An 11751-nucleotide genomic window follows, 5' to 3' on the forward strand; every position below is an offset into this window, starting at 1 on the left:
CTCATCTTCAATATGGGACTGCAAGTACTGTAATTTCTACCAGGATCAAAAGCATTATATTACTATGCTCTTCAGTGCGTAGCAAGCACTAAAGTGGTACCATGCATAGAGATGCATGCCTTGTTATACAGTGAATTTCATGAAAGCAGGGACCGTGCATGATTTATCCAACTGTACTTAGTGTCTATCAAATTGAAAGATTGTATGTGATCCATAAATGAACCTGGAATAAACTAAAGAGTGAGTGGGTGAATAGAAAGATAATGGCAAGGAAAATTAATTAAAGGGGGAATAAAAGACTCTTTTGGAAACTAGGGGCATCCTTGAAAGAAAAGATGTTTCTTAAAAGTTATCTCAGAGTAAATTTCAGCATTATTTGATCTTAACACTTGCTCTTTGTGGGTGATGTGGTTTGTCTTATGGCCACTAGAAACAGGACAGAAGTAACTGAATTTGTTTTATTGGGCCTGTCCAGCTGGCCAGAGATACAGCCAGTTATTTTTGGAATTGTCCTTGCCATGTACCTGGTGGCAGTTTTAGGCAATGCCCTATTAGTAATTGTTGCCCTCTCAGACCCCAGGCTTCAGACACCCATGTATTTCCTGCTCAGCCAGCTTTCTTTTATTGACATATTTCTCACCACCATCACGGTTCCCCAGATGCTGGTCCACACACTGTCTGTGAATAAAACCATCTCCTTTAACCACTGCATGATCCAGCTTTTCTTTTTTATGGCCGTGGGCAGCATGGAAGGCCACTTGTTGGCTGCCATGGCCTATGACCGCTATGTTGCCATCTGTGACCCCTTAAGATACTCTACCATCATCAGCCGTCACTTCTGTCTGCGCATAACCTTGACCTCATGGGTGGTTGTCAGCCTCAACAGCCTCCTTTATAGTGTGTTGGTCACCCGTTTAACCTTCTGTGGCAACCAGGTCACCCACTTCTTCTGTGACATCACACCCCTACTGAAGCTCTCCTGCACCCGACCGGTAGTCAATGAAATGCTGATATTCACTGAGGGTGTCGCTGTGGTGGTCAGCCCTTTCTTCTTCATTTTGGGCTCCTATGCCCGCATTGGCGTTGCCATTGCCCGCATGCACTCAGTCGCTGCCCTGCACAGAGCTCTGTCCACTTGCAGCTCCCACATCCTGGTTGTGCTGCTCTTGTATGGCTCTGTGATCCACATGTACCTGCGGCCCTCCTCCAGCTACGACCTGAACCAGGACCGCCAGGTTGCCATCTTTTACACAGTGGTCACCCCAATGCTAAACCCGCTGATCTACAGCCTGAGGAACCAGGAGGTAAAAGGAGCTCTCCGAAGGCTTTCCAGGAAACTCCTCATCTCAGGTGGCTTCCAGCCTGGCTCCCGGGCCAACCGGGAATGGCAGCACACCTCCTGAGACCACGGAGTTAAGATATAACTTGAAAATGCCTCGTAATCTATGGTTTACACTCCTAGTAACTGATGTGGTTCACATTCTTATGGGGTAATCTTTCATGTTGGCTTTCTAGATTGGATTTGGGGAAAAGTAAGTTCTGGAATAAATAGTTATGGTCCTTATTGACTGACCTAGAATCTCATCGTGTTGGAAATGAAAAGATACTTTTAAATCACCAACCCTGAACCTCTCTTCTTTCAGATCTAATCTGGGGCAGAAGGAATCATTAAACCAAATTATTGGCCTGCAGAGCTTTGATTATTTTAGTGATGGTGTGACATGTAGTATTTTCCGTAGAGAAGTCAAAGTGAGTTACAACATTATTATACAGAAGAGTAGTCTAAACTCTTAAAATTGTGATATTTTATGGTCTCCATCCTTCTCAACTAACAGTAATAATAAGTAGTTCAATACTTATAGTGACTGAATTATTTCATCTGAACTTTTGTGTCCCTTCATAAAAGACACTGTAGGTCACTGATCATAGAGGCTGGAGGAGAGGGTCTTCACAGGGGCTCTAACATCAGGAGTAGGTAGTCAGTTTTAGAGACGTATAGCTGTTAGACATACTGAAACACTAGACACAATATGTAAGGGACGAGGAAGAATCAAGGATGGACTGTTAAAATGAGTCGAATCATTATTTACTTATATATAGAAGGCTTGTGGATGTAGGGGACATGCAGACACGGTGGGAGGGTGCGAAATAAATAACTCTGTTTTGGCCATGTTAATTTTGTAAGACCTACCCAAGTGGAGATTTTTCACAGTTAAACACATAATCCTTGAGGTTCATGGAGAGGTCTTGAGACAGAATATGTCACAGCAAAATGTAGATAATATTTGAAGACATGCGGCTGGATAAAATCATTTAGTAAGAATATAGAAAAGAGAAGAGAACTGTGAACAGAGCCTTGAGATGTTTGCACACGCCAACATTTAGAGATCTGGGAGAGGAGATCACAAACACAACTGAGAAGTGGCCATTAGCAGGAAGACAGCATGGACATTTGATATGTCAGAATCCTAGAAAAGAGTATTTCCAGAATATAGGAGTGGCCCCTCTCTCAAATGCAGTTGAGGAGTCACTGATGAGAACAGATAGTTGATTATTAGATTTGGCAAGATATAGATTTTTGGAGACTTTGATAAGGGCAATTAAGGGAAATGCCACGGAAAAAATTACAATTATAGTCATTTTATGATAAAATTGTAATAGAGTAAGTGGAAGCTGTGATGATAGCTATTTCTCAAGTATAATTTTGAGATGGTAGACAAAGTGGTATGTAACTTGAGGACCTGAGCCAAAGGAGAATTTCTTGAGGTTCTGCTTTTATTGGGGTCAAGCCCGAGGGCCTTGGGTTTTATAGGTTAGCTCTTTATTGGTGGATAGTTTAAAATGGAAGAGCAGAAAGTTAATGCGTGGGAAGATAAAAAAAAAACAAGCAGTCCTAATGGAGATCAACCCAGATCTCTAAAACAGAGATGGCTGGAGGGAGGGGGTTAAAATGTGGTGTGCTGGCTCTTTATCTAGTCAAGTGAATGGCAGTGTGTTTATTTAAATAGTTTTTGAAGTGGATACCTCAGCAATTGATGCTTAAGTTAATCACTTGCATTACAAAAAGAAACACCAGCTCTCCAAGCTCACACTACAGTGATTTTTGACAGTTATTCAACTACTCTCTATCTCAGTTATGCATTTGTAAAGAAGAGGGAAAGAGCATCTGTAATTTTAGGTTGTAAGAATTTGATGGGTACAGTGTGAGCAGCTCATGGTAAATACCATATATATATATATATATATTCTATTATTATTATTATCATCATCATCAATGATAGCATACAGATGAAGAAATAATGGGAGAAAAGAACAAAGAGCTGTTACGGAAAGGATTGGATATCTGTATGTGCCCAAGGCTATTGGTGAAGTGTTAGAGTAAGGCCAGGAATTAATCTGCCTCATTCTTTTTATTGACTGCATAGCAGTTCATAGTATACATGTATTGTATTGGTTGTGATGTTTTTCAAAGTACTGAATAAGAACTAAAACCTCAGTGCCCTTATAACTACAGACATTTATTTTTCATTCAGAGGTCTGAAGGTTAAAAGAGGCAACTGTGTCTCAGACTCCAGGTCAAGTTCAGGTCTCTTCTATGTGTTTCTCATTCCAAGGCCCAAGCATAAAGGCTCTAGATATACAAGATGAGCTTTTCTTCTCATGGTAAAGGCCAGAGTTCAAGAAGGCAAACCACACAATCTAAACCCATTAAAACGCTTTTTATTGGAAGCAGCATTTGCTCTGCCTGTTCACAAACTTCCAACTACAGTAAGTCCCAAGTTAATGGGATGGAGATGTATATTCTGCCCTCAGCGAAGCCATGGCAAGTGCAGGAAAGGAAGGAAGAATTGTGAACAGATAACACCATCTAACTACCAAACACAATGAACCAAAATTTTGTTGTATATGAAAAGATTACTTCCAGCTTTTCACTGTCATAAGCAAGAGAGTGGTTGACATAACATATATGTGTATTCATATATATAATATATACTCATTTATTATATGTATTCATTCACCGAGATAAACTCCTGGAAGAGTATCCCCTAAATGCAGGGTTTTTTGGATAGCATTTCCCAGTTGCTCTTCAAAAATGTTTTATTAATTTACTCTCTTGACCATTCCTTCACCTTAAGAGAGCTCTTTCTGTGGGAGCAAGGGGACTTCTTGAAGAGGCTACAGTGCTAAGAGGTGAGGCTGGTCCGTTGGTAAACACTGACGGGGATCGGTAATGGGCCTGCCGCTGAAGACAGAGAAAGGAGGGAGGTGCGTCAAGCAGGCGAAAGATAAAATAGAGGAAACAGTGGAGTCCAGAAAAAGAATATTGGATATGTAAGAGACTTTCTGGCAAATGGAAAGAACCAGAGTTAACTAACCAATAGTTAGCTTTATTTCTTTGTTGTTATAATCTTATAAGTGCCAGGGCCCCCTATATTTTGGAAGAATTTATTACCTTAGTGCAGCCAAAGACTTAGCAAGTAAAGCCTCTTAAACCTGTTTCAGTGGTATAAATTTTTGACAAGACTTATGTGTAGGTTACAAGAAACCTTTCTTATAGTTCGTTACACAAAATTACCACACTTTCTGCTCCTTCTCAACTCATTGCCATAACCACTCATTTCCTGTAGGAGAAATTTTATCCAGACTGATGGACTAAACTAGTCATACTTGTACCTTCTTCCCCATGTCCTGGGAAGCCCCTCTTACCTTTTGCTTTTAATTCTACACCCATGAAACTGAAGAATTGACATTTTAGTAGATAACTTGGTTCTCGGACCTGTTCTCTACATCCAGCATTGATTGGTTAGCAGATAAATATCCAGTAAAATAGACAAGTTTCACATATCAGCTATAGAAAAGATCAGGAATGTGTTGAGACAAAAGGAATTTAAGTTATCCCTAAACAGTGGAACTAATGAGCGTAAGAAAATGCAAGTTGGAGAGCTGCGACAGTGCTTAATTCTGGAATATCTGTAAGTCTTGACCTTATAGAGTGGACATTTGTCATTATGTCCCTCTTCCCAAATTGAAATGGTTCTCTCATTTCATTGATCTTGGTGGGAGGCAGCACCTCCCTCTATCTTACAGAAAATAAAAGCAGTAGCATTGTTCTCCCAGTTTCCCTGGGAACTAAAGCATGGGTTAGTGACCAAGACTTGGCCAGTCATATGTACCACCTTATTTTGAATCTAGATGTGTAGGTGCAAAGAAATAAGAAGCGGGCAGTCCTTTCTGGAGGTGGTCAAACCTCATTTTCAGGCCTCCAAGCGCTACGCCTGGTGACCTTTCCTAGTAATGTTGGTGAGGATACAAGTGGCAATGAACAGAGTTTAGTGACTACAATAGTGACCTCTTCAGACCAGTTCTGGGATATGATTTTGACTGTGGTTCTTGTCCATTTTATTGAGCCTGGTTGCTTAATCTTCTTGAAAAATTCATGAGTCCCACATAGACTTTTAATAAACCTATTTCCTCTATGAATCAACCAAAATTGGTTTCTGTTGCGTTCATCTAACTCTGGGAGTTAAAACCCTGGTGTTTAATGGCAGATGCAGAAAATGCCCTCTCTTATAATCAAAGCCATGCTAGTGTTTTACATTAAGTACATTGTTTCATGTGCTTTGGGTTTAAGGGATCTCTCAGGACAATATTCAGTGAGAAAATCCATGATGTGTACTTAATTTAGAAATTTCTAGGAAGTTCTGAAGGAAACAGATATATGAGGGACAAAATGATTTCCCCAGAAAATTAAAGCTTGGGACTCTGTTTTAGGGTTTTATCTAGAGAAGGAAGTCCATATTCTGCTCATCCATTTCCTGAAAGCTCCCTTGACATCCCCATTCTTCAGGCTGTAAATGAAAGGATTCAGCATGGGGGTCACCACTGTGTACATGACTGTCAGGATGCGACCCTTGGTCACTGAATAGCTGGTAAGGGGCTGGAAGTAGACCCCTGTGAGGGTACCATAGAAGATGGCCACCACCGTGAGGTGAGAGCCACAGGTAGAGAAGGCTCTCCACTTGCCCTTGGCTGAGGGCTTCCTGAGGACCACTGAGATGATGCAGGCATAGGAGGCAATGATGAAGACCAGAGCTCCGTTGATGACAACGACACCTTCCGTGTGAATCATCAGGGTGTTGAGGTGGGTACTGGAGCAGGAGATCTTCATCAGAGGGTAGAGGTCACAGAAGAAGTGGGGGATCCTGTTATCTGCACAGAAGATCAGTTGGCCCATGAGAAAGGTGTGCAGCAGGGCGTGAAGATGGGAGAGGATATGGCACAGAGCCACCATCTGCAAGCACCACATCCTGGTCAGGATCATAGGGTAGCGGAAAGGTTGGCAGATGGCAATGTATCTGTCATAGGCCATTACAGCCAGGAGGAAATTTTCCATGGCTGCAAAGCATATGAAGAAATAAGTCTGAGCTAAGCAGCCCATGTAGGAAATGGCCTTTGTAGGAGAGAACATGTTCTGCAGCATCTTGGGGACCGTGGTGGAGGTGAAGCAGATGTCCGCCAAGGCCAAGTTACTGAGGAAGATGTACATGGGGGTGTGGAGGCGTGGAGTAGAGATAATCAGTGTGATGATGGCAAAGTTGCCGGAAATGTTGATTGCATACATGAGCAGAAAAAGAAGGAAGAGTGGAATCTGCTCTTCTGGGCGGGTAGAAATGCCTAAAAGAATAAAATGGGACACACTGGTCCAGTTAGTATTCTCCATCTGTTGAAATAAGAACAAAAAAAAATTACCGTTGTTTTTTATTGAGGTATAATTGACATATAACAGTACATTAATTTCAAGTGTACAATATGATGATTTGATATTTGTATACATTGTGACATGGTCACCACAATAAGTCTAGTTAATATCTGTCCCCAAACATAATTTCAGTGTTTTTCCTTGTGATGAGGACTTTGGAGATTTACTCTCTTAGCAACTTGCAAATACGCAATATAGTATTATTAACTCTAGTTTCTGTACTATTCATTACACCCCCATCAATTAATTATTTTAAACTGGTAGTTTATACTTTTGGACCCCCTTTATTCATCCCCCCCAATTCTTTGCCTCTGGCCATTACCAATCTGTTCTCTGTATCTGAGGGTTTTTTTTTTCCCTTTAGATTCCACATATTAGTGACATCACACAACATTTGTCTTACTCGACGAATGTTGTGTGATGTCATTACACTTATTTCACTTAGCATAATGCCTTCATGGTCATCCATATTGTTGCAAATGGCAGGATTTCATTCTTTTTCATGGCTGGATAGTCATAAAAGATACAGATCACATCTGTATCCAGTCATCCCTCATGGACTCTTAAGTTGTTTTTGTGTTGTAGCTATTGTAAATAATGCTGCAGTGAACATGGGGTTGCATATATCTTTACAAATTAGTGTTTTTGTTTTCTTCAGTTAAATACCCAGAATTGGAATTATTAGATCCTATGGTAGTTCTATTTTCAATTTTTTGAGGGACTTCCATACTGTTTGCCAAAAGAATTACTTTTATAAACTTGGACATTTGAGCAGGCCGTTTAGTTACTAACATTTTTATCCTTCAAAGTAAACTACACATGGTGTTGCTAAGGGGATCACCTGCTTAATTATTTTCCAGAATAATATAATAATATCATCACTATCACTACAGCTAACATTTACAGAGCATTTACCTTGAACCAGAGAGTTTGTTGCATTATCACATTTAATTCTTAAAATAACCCCATGGAGGGTATCATTATTATTATTGTTTTAAAATTAAGAAACTGAGGCATAGAAAGCTTAAGTTTACAAAGGGCAAAATATGAACTTAAAGTGATGTTTATCTGTCTCCAAAGGCTGTGCTAGTGACATTATGTTACACAACTCCTCAAATTAAAACCAAAGCATCTCATTTGTGGTAATAAGACCTGATGATGGGCTACAGAACCAAGGCATTCACCTGCTAAAAAGATTTCAAAGGTCGTTTGGTCCAAAAATTTATATTTTGGAAAATGCATACCCTGTGCCCTACCCAGAGACTTCTCAAAAGTGATTTTAGGAGAATTCGTTTCCAGATTTCCAACTTGTATATTTCTCTTTCCAAAATAATTTTGTCTTCAAGATGTCACCTTATCCATTATCCTGTCTTCCACCTAACAAATGAAAGAAATACTTTCATCCATCCTAACACTCACCAGATGCATTGGCTCAGGATATAAAAACCTCAAAGGAGTCAAACGAAGACACAATTAGAAATATTAAGAAATGACTTTAATGACCAGATGACAAATCCATTTTTAGATCAAGGGGATTCTAATTTTTAGCTCTCAAAAAAAAAAAAAAAAAAAAATTGAAGGAGACCCAATCTAGTTGTCAGCACATCAGTAAAAATACTTTTTGATAATAGGTGACACTAGTTTCTGTTATATTAGACAGTGTTGGGTCCTTTGGACTATCACAGAACAGGTCTATTATTCTTCAATAGGAAAGCCCTTAAGAATTCTAATCATCAATCAACAGAGGCAGCACTGTGCAGTCGTTCAAAGACCACACACTGGGCCAGAACCCTGGCTTTCATTGAATAGCCATATGACCTTGAAGAAGTCACTTATCCTTTATGAGCCTAGGTTTTCTCATCTGTAAAATTGGGGAATTTCAATAGCATATTACTCGTAAAGTTGTTTGGAGGATTAAACGAGAGTACCTGGTCTTTCACAAGTGTTTAGTAAGTGCTGGAAATTATACCTATTAATTTTTAGTCTTGTTCTATACAGAGTCTCCAAATTTGCCTAGGAGGACAGCGTTCCTGCCATCCAGGTCTCTCGACAGTGGAACTATCCCACTTTGTCGTTGTCTGTGAAATGTAGTCCCCAGAACTAAGCACAGTTCTGTGAGTCTGCTCTTTCATCACAGGGTAATCACGATGATTTGGCCTGGTCATAAATTATAGTTTTTTAGTGGGAGATCAGAGCCCATAATCCACAACCTGGCTGTGTCTGTAGTTATCCCAAGAATACTTAAACTTCACAATTAAGTCGTTGGGAGAAAACATGCAAACCATTAAGAACTGCCCCTGTGTAAGGCACTTTCAGATGCATTGTCTCATATAATCTTTACAGTAATCCCAAGACACTTCTGGCTGCAACAATCACTTATCCTCATTTCAGAGATGAGGAAACCCAAGCCTGGGAAGGCGAAGTGGTTTGCTCAGCATAAGTCAGTGTTAAGTGGTCTGGCTGGACTTCACACTTATGTTTGGATATCTTGAGTGCTCTGCATTTCTGGCTACATCACGCTGCCCATTGAGTTTACTTAGCATCTTCCCCATGGAAATGGATTTATTCATCACTCCTGAACTATCTGCTTTAATATCTCAAAGAATGTCACCATAGTACAGCTCAAGAGTGTGAACGTTAGGTTTTTCAATTACAAAAGTGTATAAATTCATCATACACTCTTGAACTATCTTGTATTGATTTTGATATGGTACGATGATGAATGAGAACTAAAAGTTTTAGCCACATTTATTGAGCACTTACTATAGGCCAGGAATTGTTCTAAGAGCTTCATATATGTGTTTCCCAGTTCGTGATCACTGCAATTCTGTGACGTAGGTATCGTTATGTCAATTTATAGATGAGGAATAAAAGCTCAGAGGGGTTCTGTAACATGCTCAAAGTCACAGAATTATAGGTGGTAGAAATGGAATTTGAATTCAGTTCCATCTGACCTCCACATCCATGCTCTTAACCACTGGGCTGTGTCATCTTTTAAGCTTTCCCTGACTATTCCAGTTCCTACTTGCCTCTTCATTTCTTCTTTTTTCACTGTGCTTTCTTGTGCATTTGGCCAGTGATAAGTATCTGTCACAGTTTTGCTACTGTGATCTTTGTTATAGAATTAGAGAATAGATATCATTATTTCTATTTTAATATTGTGAATTTAAGGACCAGAAGGATGAATTAAATTTCCCCAAGGTAACTGACCATAGGATTGGGACAAAGTTGATCACAGATCTGTCTAACTCAGAGGCAATGTTCATTCTAGCCCACCTGACCCATTTAGCACCCTCTTTTCTTTCTCATCCTGCACTTGATTCTCCTTATTAGCCTGTCATTATCATTAGACTCTTCGATGCAGATCCAGGGGTACTGAGCTTATGGTTCAGGAGATGTGGGATGTCTCTTCTCAACTTTTAGGGGAGGCCTGAGAAAGGACTGAGCCCTACTTGACAGTTAGCAGGCTGTGGCTGCTGCCTGGGGTGATGTCTAAGTAGCTCCTGTGGCAAACCTCACCATAAGGCTAGAGAGAGCCCCAGTAGTAGCTGTAGGGTGAGCTGCCTGGAACTATGGAGTCCTCCTTATCTTCCTTGTAGCTGGCAGAGATTATCCTGCTTGACCCATAGTGCAGCATAGCAGCATCTTATGGGCAGGGTAGAATAACATGGTGTGGGGCATGGGGGTAGGAAGCCAAGGATAGGGGATTACTAGAGAAGAATCTTGATTTGTATAAGGATGTGGACAAAGAATAAGCAGTGTGGTATGTGAGAATGGGTCTTGACTCAGGAATCAGAAGATTCGATCTTTGGTTTCAGGGCTGCCATGAACATTTTCTTTGAGACCTTAAGAAAATTATTTTGCTTTTGGGGGCCTCTGTTTCTTCATCTGGAAAAAGGGAACAATGGTACTCGCTTTCAATCTAGAGGCTTCGTAAAAAAAATAAAAGAGAGAGAGAGATACTATGGACATAAAATTCCTTTAACAAGTCTTACGAAGCAGTAACATATTATTTGCACTAGATTCCTGTAAGAACTTGGGTTCCCTGTCATAGATTAGGTCCCCATCACTTCTGACAGTCTGATCTCTAGACTTCCTGATGATAGAGTCACCTCTCATTTCAAAGTGACCTTTGTAAGTAGAGGAAGCACTTTGATACTACAACGTGGTTTATTCTCTGAGTTTTTCTGATTGATCATTAGTTACTAAAAGTAGAAAGCAAAGTGTGGGTCAGTTGTTAAGAGAAAACCAGCTGGACAACTATGTCCAAAGGTCAATTTTTGGATCATCCGACCCTGATGGTCCTTAATACCTCTCCAACTGATCGATGCTCTCCGGAATTCCATCAGATATCTTCTCTTTGAATCAGGAAAGTTTCCCTGAATGGGAACACGCTTGACTATCTAAATTACTCATTCTTTTTTGTGGTTAAGTTTTAATGAGGAGAGGGGAGAGAGTCCATGAACACACAGCATATCTGAGGACGGTGATGGATTGTGAAGGGATAGGAGAGAAAAAAAAAATGATGACTTAGGGAGTCAAAGACAAACTTCACGATATTGTGCAAAAGAGGAGAAAGATGGTCCTCCCTCTGGCAATTACTAGGAACCCTAGGAGCCTGTGTAGGAATTTCTGAGCTGCTCGGGAATGGCTATGTGGATGTGCAGCCCTAAGTGCAAGTACTCACCTCACTGTGCACCCTGACTGTACTGGAATGGCCTGGGCTTGGCACTCGCATCCCACCTTAGGCAGCACATGTCAGCATCTTTTTTGGACAGCAGCACAAAGCAGTCCACTTATGGAAGGCAGAGGAAGTTGCCCAGCACAGAAGAAAGAAAGGCATCAGGAAGGGGTTGAGGGGCAGAGCAGCCAGACTCCTGGGGTCTTTCTGCTTGTCAGAAACAGAAAGGGATGTCTGGGAAAGGTGCTTAGGAGATTTTATCATATGTTTCTGCATGAGTTTTATGGTTTCCCTTAGCACAGTCTCCCAG

General features: G+C 40.6%; 2 protein-coding genes across 2 annotated transcripts; one reads left to right on the top strand and one right to left on the bottom strand.

Moving 5' to 3' along the window:
• Positions 1-419: 419 nt before the first annotated feature.
• Positions 420-1403, top strand: LOC107505129 (olfactory receptor 1361-like). Its single transcript, XM_016134987.2, has one exon. The coding sequence runs from the start codon at positions 420-422 to the stop codon at positions 1401-1403; it is 984 nt and encodes a 327-aa protein (XP_015990473.1).
• A 4317-nt stretch (positions 1404-5720) lies between these two features.
• LOC107505140 (olfactory receptor 1Q1) lies at positions 5721-6736 on the bottom strand. Its single transcript, XM_016134996.2, has one exon. The coding sequence runs from the start codon at positions 6719-6721 to the stop codon at positions 5777-5779; it is 945 nt and encodes a 314-aa protein (XP_015990482.2). The 5' UTR covers positions 6722-6736; the 3' UTR covers positions 5721-5776.
• Positions 6737-11751: the final 5015 nt, after the last annotated feature.

Source organism: Rousettus aegyptiacus, unplaced genomic scaffold (genome assembly GCF_014176215.1).
Source record: "Rousettus aegyptiacus isolate mRouAeg1 unplaced genomic scaffold, mRouAeg1.p scaffold_m13_p_3, whole genome shotgun sequence".
Taxonomy (NCBI): domain Eukaryota; kingdom Metazoa; phylum Chordata; class Mammalia; order Chiroptera; family Pteropodidae; genus Rousettus; species Rousettus aegyptiacus.